Source organism: Mizuhopecten yessoensis, unplaced genomic scaffold, assembly GCF_002113885.1.
Source record: "Mizuhopecten yessoensis strain PY_sf001 unplaced genomic scaffold, ASM211388v2 scaffold125, whole genome shotgun sequence".
NCBI lineage: Eukaryota > Metazoa > Mollusca > Bivalvia > Pectinida > Pectinidae > Mizuhopecten > Mizuhopecten yessoensis.
In genome coordinates this window covers 82,771-95,907 of record NW_018403390.1, presented here as the reverse complement: position 1 = coordinate 95,907, position 13,137 = coordinate 82,771, and the positions used below count along the sequence as shown (strand labels likewise).

The following is a 13,137-nucleotide window of genomic DNA, read 5'->3' as shown; positions in this document are numbered from 1 at the left end:
TCTCCCCATGTGTAATCTCCCCCATGTGTAATCTCCCCATGTGTAATCTCCCCCATGTGTAATCTCCCCATGTGTAATCTCCCCCATGTGTAATCTCCCCATGTGTAATCTCCCCCATGTGTAATCTCCCCATGTGTAATCTCCCCCATGTGTAATCTCCCCATGTGTAATCTCCCCCATGTGTAATCTCCCCATGTGTAATCTCCCCCATGTGTAATCTCCCCATGTGTAATCTCCCCCATGTGTAATCTCCCCATGTGTAATCTCCCCCATGTGTAATCTCCCCATGTGTAATCTCCCCCATGTGTAATCTCCCCATGTGTAATCTCCCCCATGTGTAATCTCCCCATGTGTAATCTCCCCCATGTGTAATCTCCCCATGTGTAATCTCCCCCATGTGTAATCTCCCCATGTGTAATCTCCCCCATGTGTAATCTCCCCATGTGTAATCTCCCCCATGTGTAATCTCCCCATGTGTAATCTCCCCCATGTGTAATCTCCCCATGTGTAATCTCCCCCATGTGTAATCTCCCCATGTGTAATCTCCCCCATGTGTAATCTCCCCATGTGTAATCTCCCCCATGTGTAATCTCCCCATGTGTAATCTCCCCCATGTGTAATCTCCCCATGTGTAATCTCCCCCATGTGTAATCTCCCCATGTGTAATCTCCCCCATGTGTAATCTCCCCATGTGTAATCTCCCCCATGTGTAATCTCCCCATGTGTAATCTCCCCCATGTGTAATCTCCCCATGTGTAATCTCCCCCATGTGTAATCTCCCCATGTGTAATCTCCCCCATGTGTAATCTCCCCATGTGTAATCTCCCCCATGTGTAATCTCCCCATGTGTAATCTCCCCCATGTGTAATCTCCCCATGTGTAATCTCCCCCATGTGTAATCTCCCCATGTGTAATCTCCCCCATGTGTAATCTCCCCATGTGTAATCTCCCCCATGTGTAATCTCCCCATGTGTAATCTCCCCCATGTGTAATCTCCCCATGTGTAATCTCCCCCATGTGTAATCTCCCCATGTGTAATCTCCCCCATGTGTAATCTCCCCATGTGTAATCTCCCCCATGTGTAATCTCCCCATGTGTAATCTCCCCCATGTGTAATCTCCCCATGTGTAATCTCCCCCATGTGTAATCTCCCCATGTGTAATCTCCCCCATGTGTAATCTCCCCATGTGTAATCTCCCCCATGTGTAATCTCCCCATGTGTAATCTCCCCCATGTGTAATCTCCCCATGTGTAATCTCCCCCATGTGTAATCTCCCCATGTGTAATCTCCCCCATGTGTAATCTCCCCATGTGTAATCTCCCCCATGTGTAATCTCCCCATGTGTAATCTCCCCCATGTGTAATCTCCCCATGTGTAATCTCCCCCATGTGTAATCTCCCCATGTGTAATCTCCCCCATGTGTAATCTCCCCATGTGTAATCTCCCCCATGTGTAATCTCCCCATGTGTAATCTCCCCCATGTGTAATCTCCCCATGTGTAATCTCCCCCATGTGTAATCTCCCCATGTGTAATCTCCCCCATGTGTAATCTCCCCATGTGTAATCTCCCCCATGTGTAATCTCCCCATGTGTAATCTCCCCCATGTGTAATCTCCCCATGTGTAATCTCCCCCATGTGTAATCTCCCCATGTGTAATCTCCCCCATGTGTAATCTCCCCATGTGTAATCTCCCCCATGTGTAATCTCCCCATGTGTAATCTCCCCCATGTGTAATCTCCCCATGTGTAATCTCCCCCATGTGTAATCTCCCCATGTGTAATCTCCCCCATGTGTAATCTCCCCATGTGTAATCTCCCCCATGTGTAATCTCCCCATGTGTAATCTCCCCCATGTGTAATCTCCCCATGTGTAATCTCCCCCATGTGTAATCTCCCCATGTGTAATCTCCCCCATGTGTAATCTCCCCATGTGTAATCTCCCCCATGTGTAATCTCCCCATGTGTAATCTCCCCCATGTGTAATCTCCCCATGTGTAATCTCCCCCATGTGTAATCTCCCCATGTGTAATCTCCCCCATGTGTAATCTCCCCATGTGTAATCTCCCCCATGTGTAATCTCCCCATGTGTAATCTCCCCCATGTGTAATCTCCCCATGTGTAATCTCCCCCATGTGTAATCTCCCCATGTGTAATCTCCCCCATGTGTAATCTCCCCCCCCATGTGTAATCTCCCCATGTGTAATCTCATCCCATGTGTAATCTCATCCCATGTGTAATCTCCCCCATGTGTAATCTCCCCCATGTGTAATCTCCCCCATGTGTAATCTCCCCCATGTGTATTCTCCTCCATGTGTAATCTCCCCCATGTGTAATCTCCCCCCCCCCATGTGTNTCTCCCCCATGTGTAATCTCCCCCATGTGTAATCTCCCCCATGTGTAATCTCCCCATGTGTAATCTCCCCCATGGGAATTTAAAAAAGTTGGCAGGTATGAGTAGCTGCAGGATAAAATGGAATTTCCACCTACAACATGTCATTGTTATTGATCAGTTTAGTGGAGGTGAATGTTGGTGTGTGAACCTGAGAACGAGATATTAACAGATACAAAGTGGAGGTCAGCATCAGTTTCCAGGTCCATATACTGAAATATCTGACACACATATGATCAAGTCTTGGACCATCTGACTCCGGAAGTAGAGACTATATACCAAACATTTACACAAATGGTTGATTAAGACTGCATGAAGCTGATATTTTTGCTGCTCTGAACAATCAAAGATTGTGATGTTATGACCATGATGATATCATTTAATTGTAATTTCTGAGACCACAAGTTAATTCCCTGAACACGTCTGGTGCTGTTATAGTATTTAACAGACTAAGTTGCATAAGGAAGAAAAAAAGACAAGGAAACAAAGACAAATATGTAATGATTTTAAAAGAATTTAATGTGAATTAGGTTGTTTGCTTTATTAGTGGACCTTAAGGAAAGTATTCATGAACTGTTTACTACACTGATGACAGTTACTTTGCACCAGTCCTGCTTACTTCCCTACACAAATACAATTTGGATAGACATAAAATCCTAAACCTAATACACCAAATAACGTAACTGTTTCGTTTTTGTTTGTCTTGTCAGAGAAGCCTATTTAAATAAGTACTACATGTATTATAATAGACCTAACATACAGTATAATAGACCTAACATACAGCACAATACACCTAACATACAGAATAATAGACCTAACATACACTATAATAGACCTAACTTACAGTATAATAGACCTACCATACAGTATAATAATCCTAACATACAGTATCATAGACCTAACATACAGTAAAATAGACCTAACATACGGTATAATAGACCTAACTTACAGTATAATAGACGTAACATACAGTATAATAGTCCTAACATACAGTATCATAGACCTAACATACGGTATAATAGACCTAAAATACAGTATAATAGACGTAACATACAGTATAATATACCTAACATACAGTAAAATAGACCTAACATAAAGTATTATAGACCTAACACACAGCACGATAGACCTAACATCCACTATTATAGACCTAACATACACTATAACAGGCCTAACATACAGTATGATAGACCTAACATTCAGTATAATAGACCTAACATACGGTATAATAGACCTAAAATACAGTATAATAGAGCTAACATACAGTATAATATACCTAACATACAGTATTATAGAGCTAACATACAGTATAATAATCCTAACATACAGTATTATATACTTAACATACAGTTTAACGAACTGATGAATTCAAAACATGCACAAACCTTGAAAAAAGTGTGTACAACATACAGTATAATAAACCTAACATACAGTATGATAGACCTAACATACGGTATAATAGACCTAAAATACAGTATAATAGACCTACCATACAGTATAATATACCTAACATACAGTTTAACGAACTGATGAATTCCAAACATGCACAAACCTTGAAAAAAGTGTGTACAACATACAGTATAATAAACCTCACATACAGTATAATAAACCTAACATACAGTATAATATACCTAACATACAGTATAATATACCTAACATACAGTTTAACGAACTGATGAATTCAAAACATGCACAAACCTTGAAAAAAGTGTGTACAACATACAGTATAATATACCTAACATACAGTTTAACGAACTGATGAATTCCAAACATGCACATAAATAAGTACTACATGTATTATAATAGACCTAACTTACAGTATAATAGACGTAACATACAGTATAATAGTCCTAACATACAGTATAATAGTCCTAACATACAGTATGATAGACCTAACATTCAGTATAATAGACCTACCATACAGTATAATAGAGCTAACATACAGTATAATAGTCCTAACATACAGTATAATAATCCTAACATACAGTATCATAGACCTAACATACGGTATAATAGACCTAAAATACAGTATAATAGACCTAACATCCACTATTATAGACCTAACACACAGCACGATAGACCTAACATCCAGTATAATAGCCCTAACATACAGTATGATAGACCTAACATTCAGTATAATAGACCTATCATACAGTATTATATACCTAACATACAGTAAAATAGACCTAACATACCGTATAATAGACCTAACATACAGTATAATAGACCTAACATACAGTATTATATACCTAACATACAGTTTAACGAACTGATGAATTCCAAACATGCACAAACCTTGAAAAAAGTGTGTACATTTATAAGAATAATCCTTAATAATATTTGTCCTCCTCAGTATTAATTATTTCAATAATATTGATTAGATTGTGCTTGTGTGACTTACCTAATGAACAACTGTATTGTAAATTATCCTGTAAATACATACGTTTCTCTATGCTTTGTATCGTAGAGAATAAGTTTGATTTGTTTTTAAGTCCTAAAAAATTTGGTTAGGTAAGGGTAGGTAAACAAAACTTCGATTTTTCACAAGAGTTATATAAAAACTGTTTCAAACTTTAACAATGCTTTTTCAAAAAAAAAAAATCCCCCAACCCCTACCCCAAAAACAAACTGGTTCATAGGGAAAGTGTTAACCAAACCTTATTGTTTGCCTCAGTTTTGCATTGTCAGGAAAATGTGTGTTGTAATACTAGTGACTGTTTTCATTATATTGTATGAAATAATCTTTTGAAGTGCATTGCGGGATGACGCAAAGGTTTACAGAGTGGCATTACATGATGTATAGACATGTACATATATTATGACAGCATTGATGAGCCGTAACTATATATATATCATTGTGTTGATTTTCAATACTTAAATAGCCCAGGGTATTTATTAGTCATCAATATTTATAGACAATGTGGGAGGGAGGAATTCTACTGCACACTTGGCTATTAGCCCATTAAAATTAGTGAAGATTTGGCTCAGATAGAACTGGGGACAATACACATGTAGAAATGTTAATGGAACATTAGATACATGTACATATGTAATGAACACTAAATATGCCGGGTTTTGTTTCCATTATGTAAATTGTTGTTAGTTTCCATCATAGCAACACTGAACCATTGAGACAGACATCAAACATTCTCTATGAAAAGGTATACAAAATGTACAGGAGAATGTCAGATATAATAAATCTAGTTACCTGAGGAAATACCTTTATACATGTAAATGTACTTCATTATGTTTGTAATTATACCATGTAGGCGATCTTGATGTCGTGAGACAAATATTTACATTAATGCCTCGCAACGAGGTCATGTATTAAATATATGATGTAATGTCCTTCTCTGAAGTGAGTGAGTTAAAGTGTCGTCAACACTTGTTTCGCGATTTCACTTCCTGATATGTTTTTGAACAAACTCTTCAAACAAGTTTGTGTTTCAGAGTGCCAAATTAACATGAAGGTGAATGTTACGGTAACTATTTATAGAACATCTTTGTTATCACTGTATCAGTATCATTTCTCATTGGATTTTGATCAAAATTCATACAATGCAATAATGAAGTACAATGTAAAAGAAAAACCCTAAATAAGTTACAGATTTGATAATATGTTCTCGGTCCGACTCTCAATTGTACTCACCTGGGGATATGTTCTGGTCCGACTCTCAATTGTACACACCTGGGGATATGTTCTCGGTCCGACTCTCAATTGTACACACCTTGGGATATGTTCTCGGTCCAACTCTCAATTGTACACACCTGGGGATTTGTTCTCGGTCTGACTCTCAATTGTACACACCTGGCGATATGTTCTCTGTCCAACTCTCAATTGTACACACCTAGGGGTATGTTCTCGGTCCGACTCAATTGTACACGCCTGGGGATTTTTTCTCAGTCCGACTCTCAATTGTACACACCTTGGGATTTGTTCTCGGTCCGACTCTCAATTGTAGACACCTAGGGATATGTTCTCGGTCAGACTCTCAATTGTACACACCTTGGATATATTCTCGGTCCGACTCTCAATTGTACACACCTAGGGATTTGTTCTCGGTCTGACTCTCAATTGTTCACACCTGGCGATATGTTCTCTGTCCAACTCTCAATTGTACACACCTAGGGGTATGTTCTCGGTCCGACTCAATTGTACACACATGGGGATTTGTTCTCAGTCCGACTCTCAATTGTACACACCTTGGGATATGTTCTCGGTCCGACTCTCAATTGTTCTCACCTTGGGATTTGTTCTCGGTCCGACTCTCAATTGTAGACACCTAGGGATATGTTCTCGGTCAGACTCTCAATTGTACACACCTTGGATATATTCTCGGTCCGACTCTCAATTGTACACACCTTGGAATATGTTCTCGGTCCGACTCTCAATTGTACTCACCTAGGGATTTGTTCTCGGTCAGACTCTCAATTGTACACACCTGGGGATATGTTCTCGGTCCGACTCTCAATTGTACTCACCTTGGGATTTGTTCTCGGTCCGACTCTCAATTGTACTCACCTGGGGATATGTTCTCGGTCCGACTCTCAATTGTACACACCTAGGGATTTGTTCTCGGTCTGACTCTCAATTGTACACACTTAGGGATATCTTCTCGGTCAGACTCTCAATTGTACACACCTTGGATATATTCTCGGTCCGACTCTCAATTGTACACACCTGGGGATTTGTTCTCGGTCCGACTCTCAATTGTACACACCTTGGGATTTGTTCTTTGTCCGACTCTCAATTGTACACACCTGGGGATATATTCTCGGTCCGACTCTCAATTGTACACACCTAGGTATATATTCTCAGTCCGACTCACAATTGTACACACCTGGGGATCTGTTCTCGGTCAGACTCTCAATTGTACACACCTAGGGATTTGTTCTTGGTCCGACTCTCAATTGTACACACCTAGGGATATATTCTCGGTCCGACTCACAATTGTACACACCTGGGGATTTGTTCTTGGTCCGACTCTCAATTGTACACACCTAGGGATATATTCTCGGTCCGACTCACAATTGTACACACCTGGGGATTTGTTCTTGGTCCGACTCTCAATTGTACACACCTGGGGATTTGTTCTCGGTCCAACTTTCAATTGTACACACCTGGGGAACTGAAATGTTTCAAGCATATAGAATGTATATATATAAGGATTTCAGCAATACATGATATATATAGGATCTTACATGAGTTTCCATTTCATATGAGATTTATGAAACAAGTCTAAAAAAAAATCAATTTAACAAGCCTCTGGCAAGCTAAAATGAAAAATTTGTGACGAGTTTCATAAATTTCATATTAATTTAAAACGAGTGTATTAGATCCTTTTTATCACATAATCAAGATTTGTGGCATTTATTCATGTAAAACAACACTTTTCATATAACCTTGAAATGTAAAAAGCTGCCATTTAGACTCCAGTGCGTAAGTCTGTGACATCATGTACTTGTCCTAGGTGTGACAACACAACTGAAACAATTGAAACTTACAACCAATCACAGGGCTGATAGGTCATATTACATGATCATGGGTTATATTAACCCATGTAATATGACCTACCAGCAAAAAAATATGACATGGGTATATTCACTGGATAACACAGTACATCACATGATAAAAATAATTCTGCTTTCAAAACTAAAACATGGAACAAGGGAGATAACCTCTAGAAAGTGTAAAAAGTATGGTGGTTTATAGTTACAGGGTTTATAGTTACGGGGTTTATAGTGATAGGGTTTATAGTAAGAGGGTTTATAGTTACAGGGTTTATAGTAACAGGGTTTATAGTTACAGGGTTTATAGTTATGGGGTTTATAGTTACGGGGTTTATAGTTACGGGGTTTATAGTTACAGGGTTTATAGTTACAGGGTTTATAGTTATGGGGTTTATAGTTATGGGGTTTATAGATACATAGTTACGGGGTTTATAGTTACAGGGTTTTTAGTTACAGGGTTTATAGTAAGAGGGTTTATAGTTATAGGGTTTATAGTAACAGGGTTTATAGTTACAGGGTTTATAGTTACAGGGTTTATAGTTACAGGGTTTATAGTAACAGGGTTTATAGTTACAGGGTTTATAGTTACAGGGTTTATAGTTACAGGGTTTATAGTAACAGGGTTTATAGTTACAGGGTTTATAGTTACAGGGTTTATAGTTACAGGGTTTATAGTAACAGGGTTTATAGTTACAGGGTTTATAGTTACAGGGTTTATAGTTACAGGGTTTATAGTAACAGGGTTTATAGTTACAGGGTTTATAGTTACAGGGTTTATAGTAACAGGGTTTATAGTAACAGGGTTTATAGTTACAGGGTTTATAGTTACAGGGTTTATAGTAACAGGGTTTATAGTAACAGGGTTTATAGTTACAGGGTTTATAGTTACAGGGTTTATAGTAACAGGGTTTATAGTAACAGGGTTTATAGTTATGGGGTTTATAGTTACACGGTTTATAGTTACAGGGTTTATAGTTACAGGGTTTTTAGTTACAGGGTTTATAGTAACAGGGTTTATAGTTATGGGGTTTATAGTAACAGGGTTTATAGTTACAGCCAGTTTATAGTCAAGTTTTAGAGAAGTTGATCAAAGAGATTAACATTTACATTTAACATATGTGACTATCAGATTCCTTATTTAAATCCTTTTTGTTTTTATTATATAGAGATAACTTGCATTTGATTACAACCTGGTATTTGTTTAGAATGCAAGTGGTTTATGTTATTGATAGTATAATGTCCACTTTTTGCAATAGAGTTTTTCCATTTAAATTCATGGTATTTTATAGCTATCTCAGAGAGGGATGATGGCATTAAATTTTAAAAGTAATGAGTTTGGTGCTATATGATCTTAAAGTACAAATTACCTAACAGTGAAATGTTTGTTTTTCAGAGACTGCTGCTGCTGTTTGGAGGAGGCTTTGAGGATGACCTCACCGAATCCTGTCTCTGGATCATCAACCCAGGTAAGTAACCAGTAAATATATCTCTGGATCATCAACCCTGTCAGTTATACAGAAATAATACATATTTCTAATGTACTCCTATTCTGATGGTGTCAGAGTTTCTACATATGATGTCTGTTAAATTAATTCAATATTAAATCATTGATGTAATGACAACTATAACAAGATATTTTTAACACAAGTACAATTTAATGTTGACGTATACAAACTAATATCCTGGTAATATAACATTATTTTGATGATAAAGACTTGCAGCACATCCGACGTCACTGGGTAGAGGCCTACTCATCACATCCGGGGGTACGACGTCATCATACTGCCGTCCTGTACGACCATCACATGTACATCTACGGGGGGCATGTCGACCTTCAAGGCTCAAAGGCTGACCTCTGGGCCTTCCACACAGGTAAGTCAGGTTCCATGCTTTATATAACACTTTATATTCCCTTTAGTGCTTCCCCTTATAAACTATAGTACCGCTAACTAGACTTGCTTCCCTTTATAAACTATAGTACCGGTAACTAGACTTGCTTCCCTTTAAAAAACTATAGTACCGTTAACTAGACCTGCTTCCTTTTATAAACTTTAGTACCAGTAACTAGACTTGCTTCCCTTTATAAACTATAGTACCGGTAACTAGACTTGCCTCCCTTTATAAACTATAGTACTGGTAACTAGACTTGCTTCTCCCTATAAACTATAGTACCAGTAACTAGACTTGCTTCCCTTTATAAACTATAGTACCAGTAACTAGACTTGCTTCCCTTTATAAACTATAGTACTGGTAACTACACTTGCTTCCCTTTATAAACTATAGTACCTCTAACTAGACTTGCTTCCCTTTATAAACTATAGTACCAGTAACTAGACTTGCTCCCCTTTATAAACTATAGTACCAGTAACTACCCTTTCTAGACTTGCTTCTCCCTATAAATTATAGTACTGGTAACTAGACTTGCTTCCCTTTATAAACTATAGTACTGGTAACTAGACTTGCTTCTCCCTATAAACTATAGTACCGGTAACTAGACTTGCTTCCCTTTATAAACTATAGAACCAGTAACTAGACTTGCTTCCCTTTATAAACTATAGTACCAGTAACTACACTTGCTTCTCCCTATAAACCATAGTACCGCTAACTAGACTTGCCTTCCTTTATAAACTATAGTACTGGTAACTAGACTTGCTTCTCCCTATAAACTATAGTACCAGTAACTAGACTTGCTTCCCTTTATAAACTATAGTACCAGTAACTACACTTGCTTCTCCCTTTATAAACTATAGTACCTGTAACTAGACTTGCTTCCCTTTATAAACTATAGTACCGGTAACTAGACTTGCTTCCCTTTATAAACTATAGTACCGGTAACTAGACTTGCTTCTCCCTATAAACTATAGTACCAGTAACTAGACTTGCTTCCCTTTATAAACTATAGTACCAGTAACTACACTTGCTTCTCCCTTTATAAACTATAGTACCTGTAACTAGACTTGCTTCCCTTTATAAACTATAGTACCGGTAACTAGACTTGCTTCCCTTTATAAACTATAGTACCGGTAACTAGACTTGCTTCTCCCTATAAACTATAGTACCAGTAACTAGACTTGCTTCCCTTTATAAACTATAGTACCAGTAACTAGACTTGCTTCCCTTTATAAACTATAGTACCGGTAACTAGACTTGCTTCCCTTTATAAACTATAGTACCAGTAACTAGACTTGCTTCTCCCTATAAACTATAGTACCAGTAACTAGACTTGCTTCCCTTTATAAACTATAGTACCAGTAACTAGACTTGCTTCTCCCTATAAATTATAGTACCAGTAACTAGACTTGCTTCCCTTTATAAACTATAGTACCAGTAACTAGACTTGCTTCTCCCTATAAATTATAGTACCGGTAACTAGACTTGCTTCCCTTTATAAACTATAGTACCAGTAACTACCCTTTCCAAGTTGCATGTCTTCATTTCAAATGGTTTAAGTATTTCTCTTAGTTAGAAAATAAGTTTAACTAGATTAAAGAGGAAAATTTGCTCTAAATGACAAAGTTATAAATTCATTAATTATAATGAATAAATGATTTAGGATATTTCATTATGTATTAGATAAAGATTTATATAACAAAAGGGTGTGTCTTTTTTAACAGAGGATGAAGAATGGGAACAGGTGATTCCTCGTCAGCCTCCAAATATGATCCCGGAGGCTCGCCATGGTCATACAGCTGTAGTGTACGGACGAGACATGTGGGTCTTAGGAGGTCTCGCTGACCTCACTTGCCCAAAAAACAACTTCTGGAAATTCAGTTTCCGTAAGTAGACATGTATCCAGCTGGCTTCTCCATGATCAGTTTGGTGTGTGCATAGTTCAATGATTGAGATAATGTGTGTTTATATATTTAATTGTACATATAGTCAAACCTGCTCATTCAACCACCTCTGTTAAGAGGCCACCTGTGTTAAGAGATCACCTGTGTTAAGAGACCACTCCTGTTAAGAGGCCACCTTTGTTAAAAGACCACCTTTGTTAAGAGACCACCTCTGTTAAGAGGCCACCATTGTTAAGAGACCACCTTTGTTAAGAGACCACCCCTGTTAAGAGACCACCTGTGTTAAGAGACCACCTGTGATAAGAGACCACCTGTGTTTAGAGACCACCTGTGTTAAGAGACCACCACTCCTAAGAGACCAACCCTGTTAACAGACCACCCCAGTTAAGTGACCACCTCTGTTAGGAGACCATTTCCATTAAGATACCACCTCTGTTTAGACACCACCTCTGTTAAGTGATCACATCTGTTAAGAGACCATCTCCATAAAGAGACCACCTCTGTTAAGAAGTCAATTTTAGTGGTCCCCATTGTTAAGTGATATCATTGTGAACTGAACCTGTATTAAAATACCATCTGTGTTGACCACTTTTTATACACCGGTCAAATTTGACGGGAGTATTATGGTATGGCATAGTTTGTCAGTCCGTCCGGCGTAAACTTTTGTTTGTCCGGCAATCTTTTCCTACATTTTTCGACCGATCTCTTTGAAATTTCGTATACATTTAAATCATGATATGAAGTTGTGTCTCCCTTATAAGAATTTTGATTTGACTATTTTTCCAAAAGTTATTGCCCTTTGTTCATTTCAGTATTTCATTTTTGTCCGGCAATCTCCTCCTACATTTTTCAAACGGATCTCTTTGAAACTTGGTATACATTATAATCATGATGTGAAGTTGTGTCTCCCCTATACAAATTTTGATTCGACAATTTTTCCAAAGGTTATTGCCCTTTGTTCATTTCAGTATTTGATTTTTGTCCAGCAATCTTCTCCTACAGTTTTCAACGGATCTCTTTGAAACTTTGTATACATTATAATCATGATATTTTGTTGTGTTTCCTTGAAAAGAATTTTGATTCGACGATTTTTGCAAAAGTTATTGCCCTTTGTTCATTTCAGTATTTGATTTTTATATATGGAGATTTTCTCCTACATTTTTAGCTCACCTGGCACGAAGTGCCAAGTGAGCTTATGCCGTGGCGCGGCGTCCGTCGTCCGTCCGTCGTCCGGCGTCAATATTTTACTTTAAACGACTTCTTCTTAATAACCGAAAGGCCTAGGGTGTCAATATTTGGCCAGAAGCAAACTTGGATGAAGGGCTACAAAGTTTGTTCAAATAAATGACCTTCACCTATTTTCAAGGTCACAGGGGTCAAATATGTCAAAAACTTTAAACATCTTCTTCTCAATAACCAAAATGCCCAGGGAGATGATATTT

At 38.1% G+C, this 13,137-nt stretch overlaps 1 protein-coding gene across 1 annotated transcript in view; it reads left to right on the top strand.

The window, feature by feature from the left end:
• The first annotated feature begins 9,279 nt into the window (after positions 1-9,279).
• Positions 9,280-13,137, top strand: part of LOC110455356 — a 29,800-nt gene continuing 25,942 nt past the window's right edge. Inside the window, exons 1-3 of the mRNA XM_021505481.1 lie at positions 9,280-9,367; positions 9,615-9,773; positions 11,516-11,677. Of these exons, the coding sequence (XP_021361156.1) occupies positions 9,280-9,367; positions 9,615-9,773; positions 11,516-11,677 (409 nt within the window). The remainder of the gene's footprint in view (positions 9,368-9,614; positions 9,774-11,515; positions 11,678-13,137) is intronic.